The sequence below is a fragment of the Elephantulus edwardii genome, unplaced genomic scaffold (genome assembly GCF_000299155.1).
Source record: "Elephantulus edwardii isolate Elephantulus edwardi_28Jun2011 unplaced genomic scaffold, EleEdw1.0 scaffold00005, whole genome shotgun sequence".
NCBI classification, from domain to species: domain Eukaryota; kingdom Metazoa; phylum Chordata; class Mammalia; order Macroscelidea; family Macroscelididae; genus Elephantulus; species Elephantulus edwardii.
The window spans coordinates 15,423,233-15,438,039 of NW_006399755.1; the positions used below are offsets into that span (position 1 = coordinate 15,423,233).

The 14,807-nt window shown below is 41.2% G+C and overlaps 1 protein-coding gene and 1 pseudogene across 1 annotated transcript in view; one reads left to right on the forward strand and one right to left on the reverse strand.

The window, feature by feature from the left end:
* Positions 1 to 14,807, reverse strand: part of C8B (complement component 8, beta polypeptide) — a 73,038-nt gene that overhangs the window by 49,745 nt on the left and 8,486 nt on the right. Inside the window, exons 2-3 of the mRNA XM_006879728.1 lie at positions 14,338 to 14,494; positions 10,273 to 10,414 (exon numbers count right to left, since the gene is read on the reverse strand). Of these exons, the coding sequence (XP_006879790.1) occupies positions 10,273 to 10,414; positions 14,338 to 14,494 (299 nt within the window). The remainder of the gene's footprint in view (positions 1 to 10,272; positions 10,415 to 14,337; positions 14,495 to 14,807) is intronic.
* Positions 1,045 to 3,707, forward strand: LOC102852946 (annotated as a pseudogene).

Here is a 14,807-nt window from a genome sequence, read left to right on the forward strand (position 1 = left end):
TCTAGATAATGTTGGCAAAATGCCCTTATTTTTGCTTTAAACTTGGTGAAATAGAAGCATATGTTTGCTAGGTGAGGCAATTACAAAGACAAATGTTTACTTAGTTTTGCAAGTAATGATTATTTATTTGTATAGTCTCTCCTTCCTTTTTCTCCTCTTTCCACTCTCCTTCGTATTCCCTTCTTTTTTCTTCTTCTTCACCTCTTCCAACCTTTCTCCCTCCTCTGCCACCTTCTACATGCTTTCCTTCCTCCTTTCCTTCCTTGTTCTCTCCTTTTCCCCTTCATTTGCTTTCTTCATTTCGAAAGCTTTTTTCTATGTCATGTGGTAGTAGCCATGCTGAACTTCAAATTCCCTCATGACCATCAAGTCAGACCATCATAACTTACCCCCAAACGAGTTTCCAAGGTGTAAGTCGCCTGAGAAAAGATTTTCCCCCCCCTAGATCCTCTGAGGCACCACTGATATGCAGTGCAACCCTTTATGGACTATACCACTGAGACCTGATCATGTAGAAAGACAAAAACCAGGTGGTTGTTGTTCGTTGTTAGGTGTCATCGAATTGAGGATGACTCATAGTGACCCTATGAACAATGGACTTGAACCTGTCCTATCCTGTGTCATCCTTATTATCTCTGACTCACCTGAGCCCATTATTGTTTGTAGTCACTTTGTCAATCTCTGTTATAGGGGATCTTCCTCTCTTTCGCTGACCCTCCACCTTTCCAATCATGTTGTCCCTTTCTAAAGAAGAGCCTCTCCTAGCAACATAACCAAAGAATGAGACATGCAGTTTCATCATCTTTACCTCAAAGGAGCACTCTGGTTGCACTTTTCCCAAGACATATCTGTTCTTTTGGCAGTCCATAGTATACTCAGTACTCTTCTCCAGCACCACAACACTAATGCATCAATTTTTCCGTCATTCTTTGTCCAGCTCTCAGATACATAGCAGGTGATTGAGAAGACCATGACGGAGGGGTGGCGGCAGCAGCGGTACGAGCATGAAGAGGAGAGCTGGCCTGGAGGGCAGCATGAGGAGGAGATGATAGTCGAGTTCTTTTATGGCACATGGAATAAGCCATCCACTCCAGAGTTAAGCCCATTCAACTGAAAGGAGAGCATCATTCCAACATTTTCTGTCTGGCTTTCAACAGTGGAAACACTAAAGTATTCTCTGGAGGAAATGATGAGCAAGTTATCATCCATGATGCTGAAAGCAGTGAGAGCCTGGATGTGTTCACCCATGAAGATGCACTATGTGGCTTGTCAGTAAGCCCAGTGAATGATAATATTTTCAGATGATGGCCAGGTTCTCATCTGGGACATCTGAGAGTCTCCTCATGGAGAACCCTTCTGCCTGGCTAACTATCCGTCAGCTTTTCACAGTGTCATGTTTAACCCTGTGGAGCCTTGACTATTGGCTATCGCCAATTCAGAGGAAGGAGTGGGACTCTGGGATATTCGAAAACCTCAAAGTTCTCTCCTGCTTTATGGTGGCAACCTCTCCCTCCAGAGGGCCATGAGTGTGCGATTCAACAGCAACGGGACCCAGCTGCTGGCCCTGCAGCGCTGCTTGCCTCCTGTGCTCTATGACATCCACTCCCGCCTCCCTCTATTCCACTTTGACAATGAGGGCTACTTCAACTCTTGCACCATGAAAAGCTGCTGTTTTGCAGGAGATCAAGACCAGTAGTACATCCTATCGGGCTCTGATGACTTCAACCTGCCCATGTGGATAATTCCTGCAGATCCAGAAGCAGGTGGCGTTGGTAGGGTGGTCAACGGAGCCTTGCATGGTGCTGAAAGGGCATCGATCTATTGTTAACAAAGTCCGGTTTAATCCCCACACCTACATGATCTGCTCCTCTGGTGTAGAAAAGATGATCAAGATTTGGAGCCCATACAAGCAGCCAGGATGTACTGGAGATCTTGATGGCAGGACTGAAGATGATTCTCGCTGCCTCTATACCCATGAAGAGTATATTAGCCTTGTGCTGAACAGTGGCAGTGGCCTATTGCATGACTACACCAACCAGTCAGTCCAGGAGGATCCCCGGATGATGGCCTTCTTCGACTCCCTAGTGCGCCGAGAGATTGAGGGCTGGAGCTCCGATTCAGACAGTGACCTCAGTGAGAGCACTATCCTCCAGCTGCACACCGGGGTCAGCGAGCGCTAGGGCTATACACACTCAGAGTCTTCAGCTTCACTGCCCCGCTCCCCGCCCCCCACAGTGGACGAGTCTGCTGACAATGCCTTCCACCTGGGGCCCCTTCGAGTCACCACCTCAAATGCAGTAGCATCAACTCCACCACCACCTACGTGTGAGGATGCCGCTTCTCGCCAGCAGCGCTTGTCCGCTCTCCGGCGCTACCAGGACAAGCGCCTCCTGGCCCTTTCCAACGAGTCTGACTCCGAAGAGAACACCTGTGAGGTTGAACTGGACACAGATCTCTTCCCCCGACCACGGTCACCTAGCCCTGAAGAAGAGTCTAGCAGCTCCAGCAGCTCTAGTAGCTCCGAGGATGAGGAGGAGCTGAATGAATGTCGAGCCTCTACCCGACAGCGGAATGCCATGAGGCGTCGACAGAGGACACCCCGCGAGGAGAGACCTAGTGCCCTGAGCAAGCCCACGAACACCTATATTGGCGAAGACAACTACGATTACCCCCAGATCAAGATAGATGACCACTCGTCTTCCCCTGCCTCCTCCCCTGAGCAGAGTGCTTAAGGTAGATGATCACTCGTCTTCCCTGCCTCCTCCCCTGAGCGGAGTGCTTCTACCGTGGAGATTCAGCCAAGCCGGGTTTCACCAACCTCAGACATAGAATAGAATCAGTTGAGCGGAAGATTTATAAAGCTTATAAGTGGCTTCGCTACTCTTACAACTCCTACTCAAATAACAAAGATGGCAAGACCTCCCTGGTGACTGGGGAGGCAGATGATGGGAGAGCAGGAACTAGCTGCAAGGACAACCCAATCCCCTCTTCCAGTAAGGAGGTTTGTCTAAACACAGCTGCAGCCCAGAGAAACCAGGACCTGCCTCCTGAAGGCCACAGTAAAGATGCTTTTAAAGAAGGGACTTCTAGAAACCCCAGCAATGGCCCAGGCCAAGAGCACAGCAGTCACATTTGGACAGAGGTGCCAGAGGGCACTTCTCAGGACACCAACAGCAGTGGCTCTATAGAACACACTTTTGAAACCAAGAAGCTCAACGGAAAAGCCTTGAGCAAGGCCCTGAACAGCCGGGCTGAGGAGCCACCTTCTCCTTCTACCCCAAAGGCAACTGGCTCCACTCTAAACAGTGGGTCTGGCACCTGTCCCAGGACCCAGTCTGATGACAGTGAGGAGAGGAGCCTCGAAACCATCTGTGCCACTCATAACAATGGACACTTACAACCTCATCCCTCTCACCCCCACAACAATGGGCAGAACGTTGGGGGAACCTGAGACACTGGCTTATTCTTCTCCAGGACTTTTGGACCCTGATCATGATAACTTGCCCCTGGCAGGGACACTCCTACACAGAAATTGTTGTGGGTCTGAAACGGTCTTTGAGACCCCCAGTGCTGGAACAGGAGAGGACCCCACTGGTCCTCTAGCCACAGATAGTGGAAAGGGTGCTCTCGGTCTCAGTGGCCTCAAAAGGCACCGAGTAGAATTGGAGGATGGAGATCCAGAGAATTCTTCCTCAGAGAAGACATGATAATGACAGAGGGAAGGGAAGGGTGGTGGGGAAGGCTACGGAAAGTAGCTTTACAAAAAGAGAGAGAAAGGGAAAAAAATCTTGTTTAATGAACACAGAGGAAAGGGGGAGGAAAAGTATTAAAGGCACATAACACAGGGCCTGACATTTTGTGTCTGCTGCTGCTCACTTCTGTTCAACAATGGGCCTGGATGTTTAATTGACTGTTGGTTTATGCTGTGTTAAGAAAGGGGGGAGAAATCCAAGTGACTCCACTAGTGAGACTTGAGCATAGTGTATTTGTACAAGGTTCTGTTCAAGTAAATAATTTTTGAGACGTTAAAAAAAGAAGAAAAAAAAGAAAAGACCATGACCTGAATCAGGCACACCTTAGTCTTCAAACTGACACCATTGCTCATCATTATTTTGGAAAGGTCCCTGACTGCTGGTGCCAAGGGTCTTGGTTGCTCATCTAAGAAGAATTAAATGGTTGAGAATGTCAATCCTTTCTCCATCTATCATAATGTATTCTGTTGGCACCATGGTGAGAACCATTGTTTTCTTGATGTTGAATGTAATCCATACCAAAAACTGTAGTTCTCTTGATCTTCTGCAGCAAGCGCTTCTAGTCCTCATTTTCAGCAGTTATATCATTTGGGTAACAGAGATTATTAATAAGTACCTCAGATCCTGATGCCACATTCTTCTTCATAGAGTCCAGATTCTCAAATGTTATGCTCAGCATACAGAATAAAGACATGGTGAAAGGATACATCCCTGACACACACCCTTCGTGATTTTAAACCATGTATAGTTTCCTTGCTCCATTCAAACAGCAACTTCTTGATCTAGGTATAGATTTCACATTAGCACAAAAACTGTCCTGTAATTCCCGTTCTTTTCAATGTTAGCCATAACTTGTTATGATTCATACAGTCAAATTCCTTCACAACAACAACAAGCAAAAACCAGGAGATATCCCCTAAAAATATTTAAAGATAAATGATTCTACTTAAGTCTTTCAGGGTTTTGGCCACATTTAATTAGAGTTTACTTGATGTATTAAACCCCAATCAACATTCTACAGACTAATTTCACATTTATTGTTATTAGATGCTTTACAAAAATATTTTTGAGATGATTTTTCAACTTAATTGTTATTTTGAACATTCATATCATAATAAGTTTCATGGACTCATCACTGTTCTTTAAAATTGTATATAATGTTCCATTATATATATGTACTACAATTTCCTTATCTATTCATCTGTTGATGGCCACTTAGAATTTAAATTCCACTGTGAATAAAGTAAAGATCTGTTTGTGTCATTGTTTTTAGGTTTCTCAGATTAGGTTTCACCTAATCTGAGGAGTGGGATTGCTTGATAAGAAGATACTTCTATTTTTAGTTTTTAGGAATGCACTATGATAGATTTAATAGTGGTTGTAATATTTTACAGTCTCACAAGAAATGTTTCTGTATATAAAGGTATCTAACAACAGTTAATTGTGTTCAGGTGAAACCCATAGCTAGACCAAGAGACGTGTTTGCTGTGGAAAAGGTATTTTTAATAAATCTGTTGGGGGAGGGGGTATCAATGCAATTTTAGCATAAATAAGATAGTATAACCTCGTAGATACCAGTGAGCCAACAGAGCATATCCTGATAGATGGAGAAAGGATAGAACTATGAATATTTTCATTCTATTTGGATCCACAATCAACACCTCTGGTACTAGAAGTCAGGAGATCAGGAGGTGTATTGCTTTGGGAAAGTCTACAGTCAGGGACCTCTCTAAAATGCTGAAGAGCAATGATGTCAATTTGAAGACTAAAGTGTATCTGATTCAGGCTATGGTTTTTTAAATTATTTGCTTTACTTCTGAGAGCTATACAGTGAATAAGGATGACAGGAGAATTGATAGCTTTGAATTGTGGTTTTGGTGGAGAGTACCAAATATCTCATGGACTTCTAAAAGAATAAACAAATTTGTCATGGAAAAGCTGCAACAAAAGTGCTCTTTGGAAGCAAGGACAATGAAGCTGCATGTCTCATACTTTGGACATGTTTCTAAGAGAGATTATTCTTTTTAAAGGGATATCATGCTTGGAAGGGTGGAGGGTCAGCAAAAGAGAAGAAGAAACCCAATTAGGTGGATTGACACAGTGACTGCAGCAATGAACTGCAGTGTATCAGAGATGATGAGGATGGCACAGTTTAGAACAGGACCCAGGTCTGTTGCTCGTGGGGTCACCATGAGTCATACTCAACTCGAAGGTATCTAACAACACTTACTTGTGTTCAGGTGAAACCCATATCTAGACCAAGAGACTATGTCTGAACACAGCAAGGGAACACTGCATGGTTTAGTCAAGAAGAAGGTGTATCAGGGCTGTACTCTTTCTTCATACCTATTTAATCTGTATGCTAAACAAAGCATTTGAGAAACTGAATTTTATGTAGAAGAATGTGGTATCAGGATCAGAGGAAAACTCAGCAACCTGCATCATGCTGATGACAGAATCTTGCTTGCTGAAAGTGAGGAGAATTTAAAGTTCTTGCTGCAGATTAAGGACTAGTCTTTAATATGGAGTACATCTCAACATCAAGAAAATAAAAATCCTCCTCCCTCAGTCAATAAGCAACATTGTGATTGTGGCAGCTGGAGAAAAAATTTAAATTGTCATTTATTTCATCTTCTTTAGATTCACAATCAACACCCTTAGTATTAGTAGTTGGAGATCAGAAGACCTACCGCATTGGGAAAGTCTGCACTCAGGGACCTCTCCAAACTACTGATGGTCAATGATGTCAGTTTGAAAACTAAGGTGCATCTGATTCAGATCATGGTTTTTCAATCATTTGCGATGCATTTGAAAGCTGAATTATGAATAGGGGGTAATAGAAGAAGAATTGATGCCTTTGAGCTGTCGTATTGGAGAAGAGTACTGAATATTCCATGGACTGACAAAAGAACAAATATAGATATCTTGGATAAAGTACAGCCAGAATTTTCTTTGGAGGCAAGAATGGTGAAACTCTATCTCATGTACTTTGGCCATGTTGTTACGAGGCGTTGGTTCATGCTTAGAAAGGTGGTAGGAAAGTATAAGATAGGCAGATCCACAAGAAGATGGATTGACATGGTGACCATATCAATGGGCTCAAATATGCCAGACATGGCGAGGATGGCACAGAATAGAACGGTGTTCAGATCTGCTGTTTGTTGGTTGCTTAGATGTCCTCTCTGGTGAAATTTTATTCACACACTTAAACAATATTTTTAAAAACCCCTTTTTCCTTTAGGGGACATTTTACAGAACAAAGCAGTTTCCACTCAACAATTTATGCACAAATTGTTTTGTAAACACCACAGTATATTACCACTCTCTTCTTTTCTACCCTGGGCTTTCTGCTTCCATTTGTCCTATTTCCCTCCTACTTCCTGCTTTCTAATCTTAGTTTTGGGTCAAATGTGGCCCGTTTGGTCTCATATACTTCTTTATTCTTAATGCGCACACATCTCACAGATATTATTGGGTTTTTTTAATAGTACTGTATAGTATTTGATCAAAAAGTGAACTTTGGAAGCAGCTTCAGTTCTGAGTGAAAGGTGTCCAGGGCCTATAGTCTCCAGGGTTCCTCCAGTCTCCATTTTTTTGATTGTTGTCTTTTTTATTGTTGCAGTACCACAAGTTTCTATAGATTTTTGAGGTTGCTTCCAAAGATTTAATCCCAGTTGTAGGTTGCCTGTTCACTCTTTCAATAAAAATCTTCTTTTGTGCATAGTTTCAAATATTTATGGGGTCCCATTTAGCTATTTTTGTTTGCTTCTATTCACACATTTGTTGTTATGTTTATTATCCTATTTTTACATATGGTTAGATATTTTGTTTTTCTATGTTTTATCATGGGAATTTTATGGGTTTAGGCTTAACATTTAAGTTTTTATCCAGTTTTGTTTTTGTGTATGGTATAAAGTATGGGTCTTATTTAATTTTTCTTCGAACACATATACAGTTTTGCCGGCATCATTTATGAAGAGTATTATTCACCACTAATGAATGCTGAGTTCTTAAAAGTCAGATATCTACTCATCATTGGGAACTTTAGTGGCCTAGTGATAAGGAGTTATACTCTCAGCCTAAAGGTATGCAGTTCAAATCCACCAGCTGCTCTGCGGAAAAAAGAATGGGTAATTGCTTCTGCTTAGTGCTCTAGCTATAACTCCCAGCATAATGTTGAATAAGAGTTGTGATAATGGGCATCCTTCTCTCATTCTGTTCTTAAGGGGAAACTTTCAGGCTTTCTTTGCTGGGCATAATATCGGCTGTTAGTTTTGTATATGTTGTTGTTGTCGTCATTGTGTACCATCAAGTCAAAATCAACTCATACTGACCCTCCAGTAGGTTTTCAGAGGCAGTTAATCTCATGGGAGAAATTGCCCATCCTTCTCCTGCAGAGCAGCTGGTGAATTCAAACAGTGTGCCTTTGGGATTGCAGCACAGCTTCTTGCCACTGGACCACCAGAGCTCCCTGTTTATATATATCCCTAATTACATTAAGAAATTTCCTTTATTCCTATTTTGAGAGTTTTATTAGGGAAATACGTTGAATTTACTTTTCTGCATAAATTAGTAGGATCATATAGTCTTTCCCCTTGTGTTATTTATGAAGTCTGCATCGATTTTTCTAATGTTGAGTGAGCCTGTCCTTAGAATATGAACCCCCATGGTCATGGTTTATGTTTTATGCATATGTTGATGAAACTGGTTTGCTAGAATTTTGTGGAAAATGTTTGCACCTATGTTTAAAAGGGAAATTGGCTTGTAATTTTCTTTCTTTTTTCCTTTAAACATATTTAGCACCATAGAGTGAATACTTTTTCAATTCACTCTGTTAGTCTGACTTTCATTGAAGACATTTCCTTATCTTCATGTTTCTTTTGATTGATAAATGTCATGTTATTTTGTTAGGTTTATTACTTTTCACTGAACATGGGTCATGTTAGTATTTATTTATTTATTCACTTACTTCAAACTTTGTATTATTTTTTTGGTGAGGAAGTTTCTGATTGGATATTCTGGTGACACATTGGCCAAGCACCCATTTACCAAATGAAGACTGAGGCCCTCCCCCACCTGCCACTCTGGGAGGAAGATGCAGGAGCCTACCTCTGCAAAGAGGTTCAGCCCTGGAAATCTCTCAGGGAAACTCCACTCTGTCTCCCTCTGTCTCTTTGAGTCCAAACTGACTCTTCAGAACTGGATCTGGTGTCATCTCCTGAGAATGACTAGAAGGCATTCTTATGCTTAGGTAGGTTGGTTTCAATCTTACTTTAGTAGTTCCAGACACTTAATCTCTTGAATTCAATATCCATGCATGAGGATAGGGGTCTAGCTGCTTTCAGATGCTGTCTTAAGTTGTGGGGCTTGACTTTCCAGTGGCAAAAAATGAGTGCTGTTACCATCTTTCCCCCCACAGAAATCCCTGAGCACCCATGATGCCTCACTGAGAGCAGCCAGCCATCTGTTTTCCTCTGTGTTGCACCAACTTTTAAAGTATTCTCCTTCCCCAGCTGCTTTTGCAGTTCATCCTTGTCCTAGTGCTCATCCATCTCAAGCCTCTGCTTGATTCAATGCCCTAACCGTCTTGCAGTTCTCTCTTCATCCATACAACTTACAAACTCCCACAATTAATCTGTATTGTCTTAGGGAACTTGGGCCACAACTGTTTCATATCAGCTTTCTTTCTATGTTTCCTTTTGGGGCTTTCACCACACTTTATCACCAAATAGCTGTGATGAGTGAATGCCCTGGATATGAGAGGGTAAGATCTCCCAACTCTGTGTGGTCCCTGTTACTCCTCTTTCCTGCTTGTGGGACTTTCTAACACCATTCTCCAGTGTTTTGGTTATTATTTGAAGTTCTGAGATGTCCATCTGTGCTTCTTTTTATTCATTGTTCAGTAAGTTGTTTGGTAGGAAGTAAATGGGAACATCCACTTACTTTGGCATGTGGCTCCGTCCTTCAACTTGTAAGATCTTAACAGCACCCCAATTTGCTATTAAGGAAACCTAGACGCAAAAACTTCAACTGACTTCCCCTACGTCACAAGGTAAAAATAAGACACAACAGGATTTCTTCTTGATCCTAGCATACATATATGCATAATTTTGCTTTTATTTATGTCAATGAACTAAATTTAAACACCCAAATTTTTTAAAAATACCCAAATTTTTAATTGAAGATTTTCCACTTACTTGATATATGATATTGGACAAATAATCTTCCCAAATGCTAATGTCTTGATTTTTAAAATAGGAAATATATTAACAGCTGCAAAAATTTTTCATTTTCATTGTATCATTTAACACATACAACAAATTTATATCAACATCACACCCAATTTTCTGTTGAGGGTACCACAATACAGAAACAATTTCTTTATGGCTTTTTTCCCCCCTCATGAAATAATACATATGAAGAAGTCCAGAAATTTGAGGACAAGAAGGCTTCCTGGTCTTCCAGGCTGCCCTTGCCTCCTTTGAAAGTTTTGTCCTCTCACTTTTTAGCCAAGCTATACCTGTCTGTGGACACACAAAGCCTTCACATCGTACTTGACTTCGGCATGGTCTGCTGGTAACACAATCTTCTGCTTCTTTATCAAAGAAGCTGCATGGTTCTCCATGAAATTGAGATGGCCGGAGCACTCGAATATGTCTGTACTGTGGCAGAAAAGAAGTAAGGTCAACTCAGGGCATCAAGATAGGAAGTAAAAGCACAGCAAGTCAATGACTGTTGGCAAAATAGTGTGCCCACACTCCTCCCCCTAAATACCTGGGTCCTAACTCCAGAACCTGTGAACGTCTTCCCTCCCATGGAAAGAATGGACTTTCTAGATGTGAGCAAACTAATCCCATCTCAAGGATCTTGAGATCCAGATTATCCTGGATTATCCAAGTGAATCTAAAGTAACCTTAGGGACCACCAGAGCTGAGAATAACCTATACAAATAGACTGTGTTTTGAACTTCAGGCAAAGCATGATGTTGTCAGATTCCTTACCTTCCAAGCCCTTCATGCTTTCCCTACTATGTATATACTTAAAAATTCCTGTTGTGATTATGTATATACTTAAAAATTCCTGTTGTGATTGGCTGTTTGCTGGCTTTTCCAACTAGACTACAACTACTCTGAGAGCAGAGGCCTTGTCATTGATCTCTATCTACAGTGAACAGAAAATACTTGCTCAATTTGGTAAAAAGTGTAGGATTTGGAGTAAAAAAGGCGATGGTTGCCTTCATGTAGCTCTTTGAGTAATCAAATAATCTCTCAGACTGGTGACTAATACAGTGTATTAGGTAAGTATTCTTCCTCCTTAAGGTAATCAGTATATTATCAATGAAAATAGCATGTGTTTGGGGTCAAAATTGACTCTCACATTTTGTAGTTTTTGTTGTCAGATGTCTGAATAATGCCAGAGAGCTTTTTGGAGGCTGAATGATGAAGCTTTGCCTCACATACTTTGGGCATGTTGTTAGGAAGGGCTATTCCTTAGAGGATATGATGCTGAGAAGGGTGAAGGGTCGGTGAAGGAGAGGAATACGGTCTACCAGGTGGATTGACCCTGTGACTGCTGCAATGAGCTCTTGCGTGTCAGGAAGTGTGAAGATGGCACAGGAGGGAACAGGGTTCAGATCTTACATTCATAAGGTCACTGTGAGTCGTATTCGACTCGCCGGCACCGAACAACAACATTATTCAGAACAAGACAAAACATTGTCAATCCTGTACAACTCACACCATCTCCGCTGCATTTAAGCCTACTGTTAAGCCACTGTGTAGATCCATCTCCTTAAAGGTCGTCCTCTCTGTCACTGATCCTCTGCTTTCCCAAGCATGGTGTCCATCTCCAGGGACTGGTCCTTTCTGATAACATGCCCAAAATATGGGAGACAGACTCTCATCACTTGCTTCTAAGGAGCATTTTGGCTGCTCTTCTTCTAAGACAGATTTGTTTATTCTTTCGGTAGTCCATGGCATGTTCAATATTCTTCACCATTACTAGGATTGAAAAGCATAAATTCTTCTCAAGTCTTCCTTATTCATTTTCCAACTTTCACATGTAAATGAGGTAATTGAAAATGCCATAGAAATTCCGAGGTGGTATTAGACAAGTTAATCAACATTTAAAATCTTACTTTGCTTATCTATCAAAAGGGACGAATGAACTATGTAGATGTACAGTTAATTAATAGAAAATATAGACAATAAACTATATATAACTATATAATTAATTATATAATGATTTATATAATTGATACTCAATCTCTTACACTTATTTTAATTTTCCTCTTAAGGATTTTTAATAAGCATTATTACTAAAATATTTAGTAACTTTATCTCCACCTTTTCCTCACTTATATGAAACATATCATTATGCTCAGCATAGCTGCCCAATGTTGAAAAAAGTATTAATACAGATTTTGTTCATTGTTTGCCATAATCATACTTCCTAACCTTCTTCAAGGAGGTTGCACATGGTGGTAGGACTGGTGGGCACCAGTTGATCACAGGACAATGTGGTGTGTCATGACTGAGAGAAAGGGGCAAAGGGGTCTGTAAACTCAAAGAGCAATGCCAGTGCAAGTTAAGGGATGCACGAAATCTTACAGAAAAACTGATGTACAAACTGAGACCCTAAGGGGAGTAGGGGCATCTGGTAAAATTTAAAAACTCGCGTAAGGAGGGCAGAGAAAAGCAACTGAGTGGAAGAAATTTTTGAGCCAAAGCTGAGAAACTAAAGAAAATGTGGCTTGTCATAAAAAATAAGAAGATACTCACCATAGTTGGAAGAGAGAGTGCAAGAGGGAAAATGGCAAAAGTTGGAGGGACACAGGTAGCATGAGCACCAATGAGGCATTTTTCCCTGTGGCCATAAGAAGCCACTAAAGGATATTATGCAGAGAGTGGAAGTGATTAGATTTGGTTGATTTCCAAATGCTATTTGCAATCAAGATTTCAGTGCACCAAATGGGCAAACTAGGATAGCAGACCCTCAGCAGAACAACACTTTAATAAAACAGAGTTATTACTGGTATGGTATCTGCATGCATGCTTTGGAAAGCCATTAAAGAAATACAAATAGCAATTGATTTTAAGCTTTTCTTTACTCCCAGAGGGTCTTTCTTCCTGAATGACAGGTCCTGGCAAAATAGGGACAAGGTCTTCAAAAAAGACAGCTAGAAGCCTAGCCCTAGGCTCTAATGAGAAGCTGAGTTTGAGGAGTATATTAAGGATGAATGAAATACACATCTCAATATGAGTTGAAAGGGTTTTCCATACCCACCTCCACCCCCCATCTGGTGGCCTGCAGACAGCAATGATGCCCAGCTGATGTCTACAGCAAACTCTGAGCAAAGAGGGATGTCTGACTGCTGGCTGGATGACTCATGCTGAGGCGTCCTGCTTTATGGTGCAGATGAAGCAATTATCCAGATAATTGGATCAATGTTGATAACTTCAGCAATAAAGCCTACTTTGGGAACTGAATAATCCTGCTTGGCTCTCAGCATTGATCCAATTAACTGTGTAATTGTCCTGGGCCTACTTCCACAGTCTCGTTAGACCAGCTCATGACTGGTTCGGGTTCCCAAGAAACTGGAAAAATGGCAACTGTTCTCTTTTATCTGACACGTCTGTTGTTCTCAGAACCAGCATCCCAAGGCAGCCTTCCCATGAAAGAAATCTGAAGAACAAGTACTTCAGGAACTGCAAATCTGCATGTTTTTATTGATTAAAAGTGAAATAAAGAACCCAATGGTATATCAATAAAAAACACATTTTCTGGAGTCTTGGTTTATGCAGCTGCCCAATTGAAAGTGTAACAATTAACTTCCTTAAATGTCCAAAAAGTATCAAATGAAATAAGAAAATTTTATGGAGCATCCACTGGTTTTATACATACTGAAAATAGGAGATTAAATAAACCTTCAAGAGTTCACAGTTTAGTAAACAATAGCTTATGATAAATAGTAGGATACAAGAGGGAGCTGTTGAAACTGAAAGTTTGCCTTATCTAACTTAATCCAAGGCTTAAGGGATGTTAAGAAAGTCTTAACAGAAATGGTGCTGAGTAAAATTCCAAAATATGAGTAGGAGTTAGCCAAGAGAAGGAGGTAGCAAGAAACATTCCTACCTACCAAGAAAGCAACAGACATAAAGTCCTAGAGATGGCAGAGAGTGACATTAGAAAAGAAACAAATGATATCAGATGTCTGAAGAAAGAAATGTTTCATGGAGATGTAGGTCAAGGTCATAGGGACTTAGAATACCATGAGTCTGGACTTGATTCTATGACTATGATAAACTGAGTAATTTCAAGCTGGGGAAAAAAAGAGCAGATTTGAATTTTATTTTTTTAATACCTTTCCTAACCGGTTTTATCATGTGTTGAAATAGTTAGCTTGGAGTCAGGAAGTCCAATTAGGAAGCAACTATATGTAGTGAGCAAGAAGAAATGTGCGGTGGAAAACCCTGAGAGGCCAGAGAAAGGATCTAAATGCTACTGGGAAGCTCAGGACGAACAATTCACTTAATAACTACCAGCATTCACCAAAGGCCTGGGATCGCAGAGCCTGGGCACTTACCCTTTTCTTCTGGCAAGGATCACATGCTGTCCAGGAGGACCAGCTGGACAGCTGGCAGTCAATAGGCATTGGGATGTCATGCATACTGCGTGCCTGTCTGCTCTTGGCAAGGCTCTCATTGACTGCGTTTGACTCAAGGGAATGCAGCCTTTCACCTCTATGAAGGCATTTGGAGAGAAGAGAGCAGAGTTTCAGAAATAAATCAAGCATATAGCCAACCATCTATACACTCATTCAATAAGTGCATTTTGCTCATTTATACAAGGCTATTAGCTTCTCTTTCAATATCGGTTAACTAAAAACACAGCAGAAAAACTTGATGAAATATGTTTACGGCATTGAAGTCTATGGGGGAGAGAATAGTCTAAAAGAATTATATTTTAGGGCATTATTTTTATCGTAGGAGTACGCAATGAGGGTTGCAGAGTGGATTATATTTGGGGGTAGGGTGTGGGGTTTGGGGAGGTGCG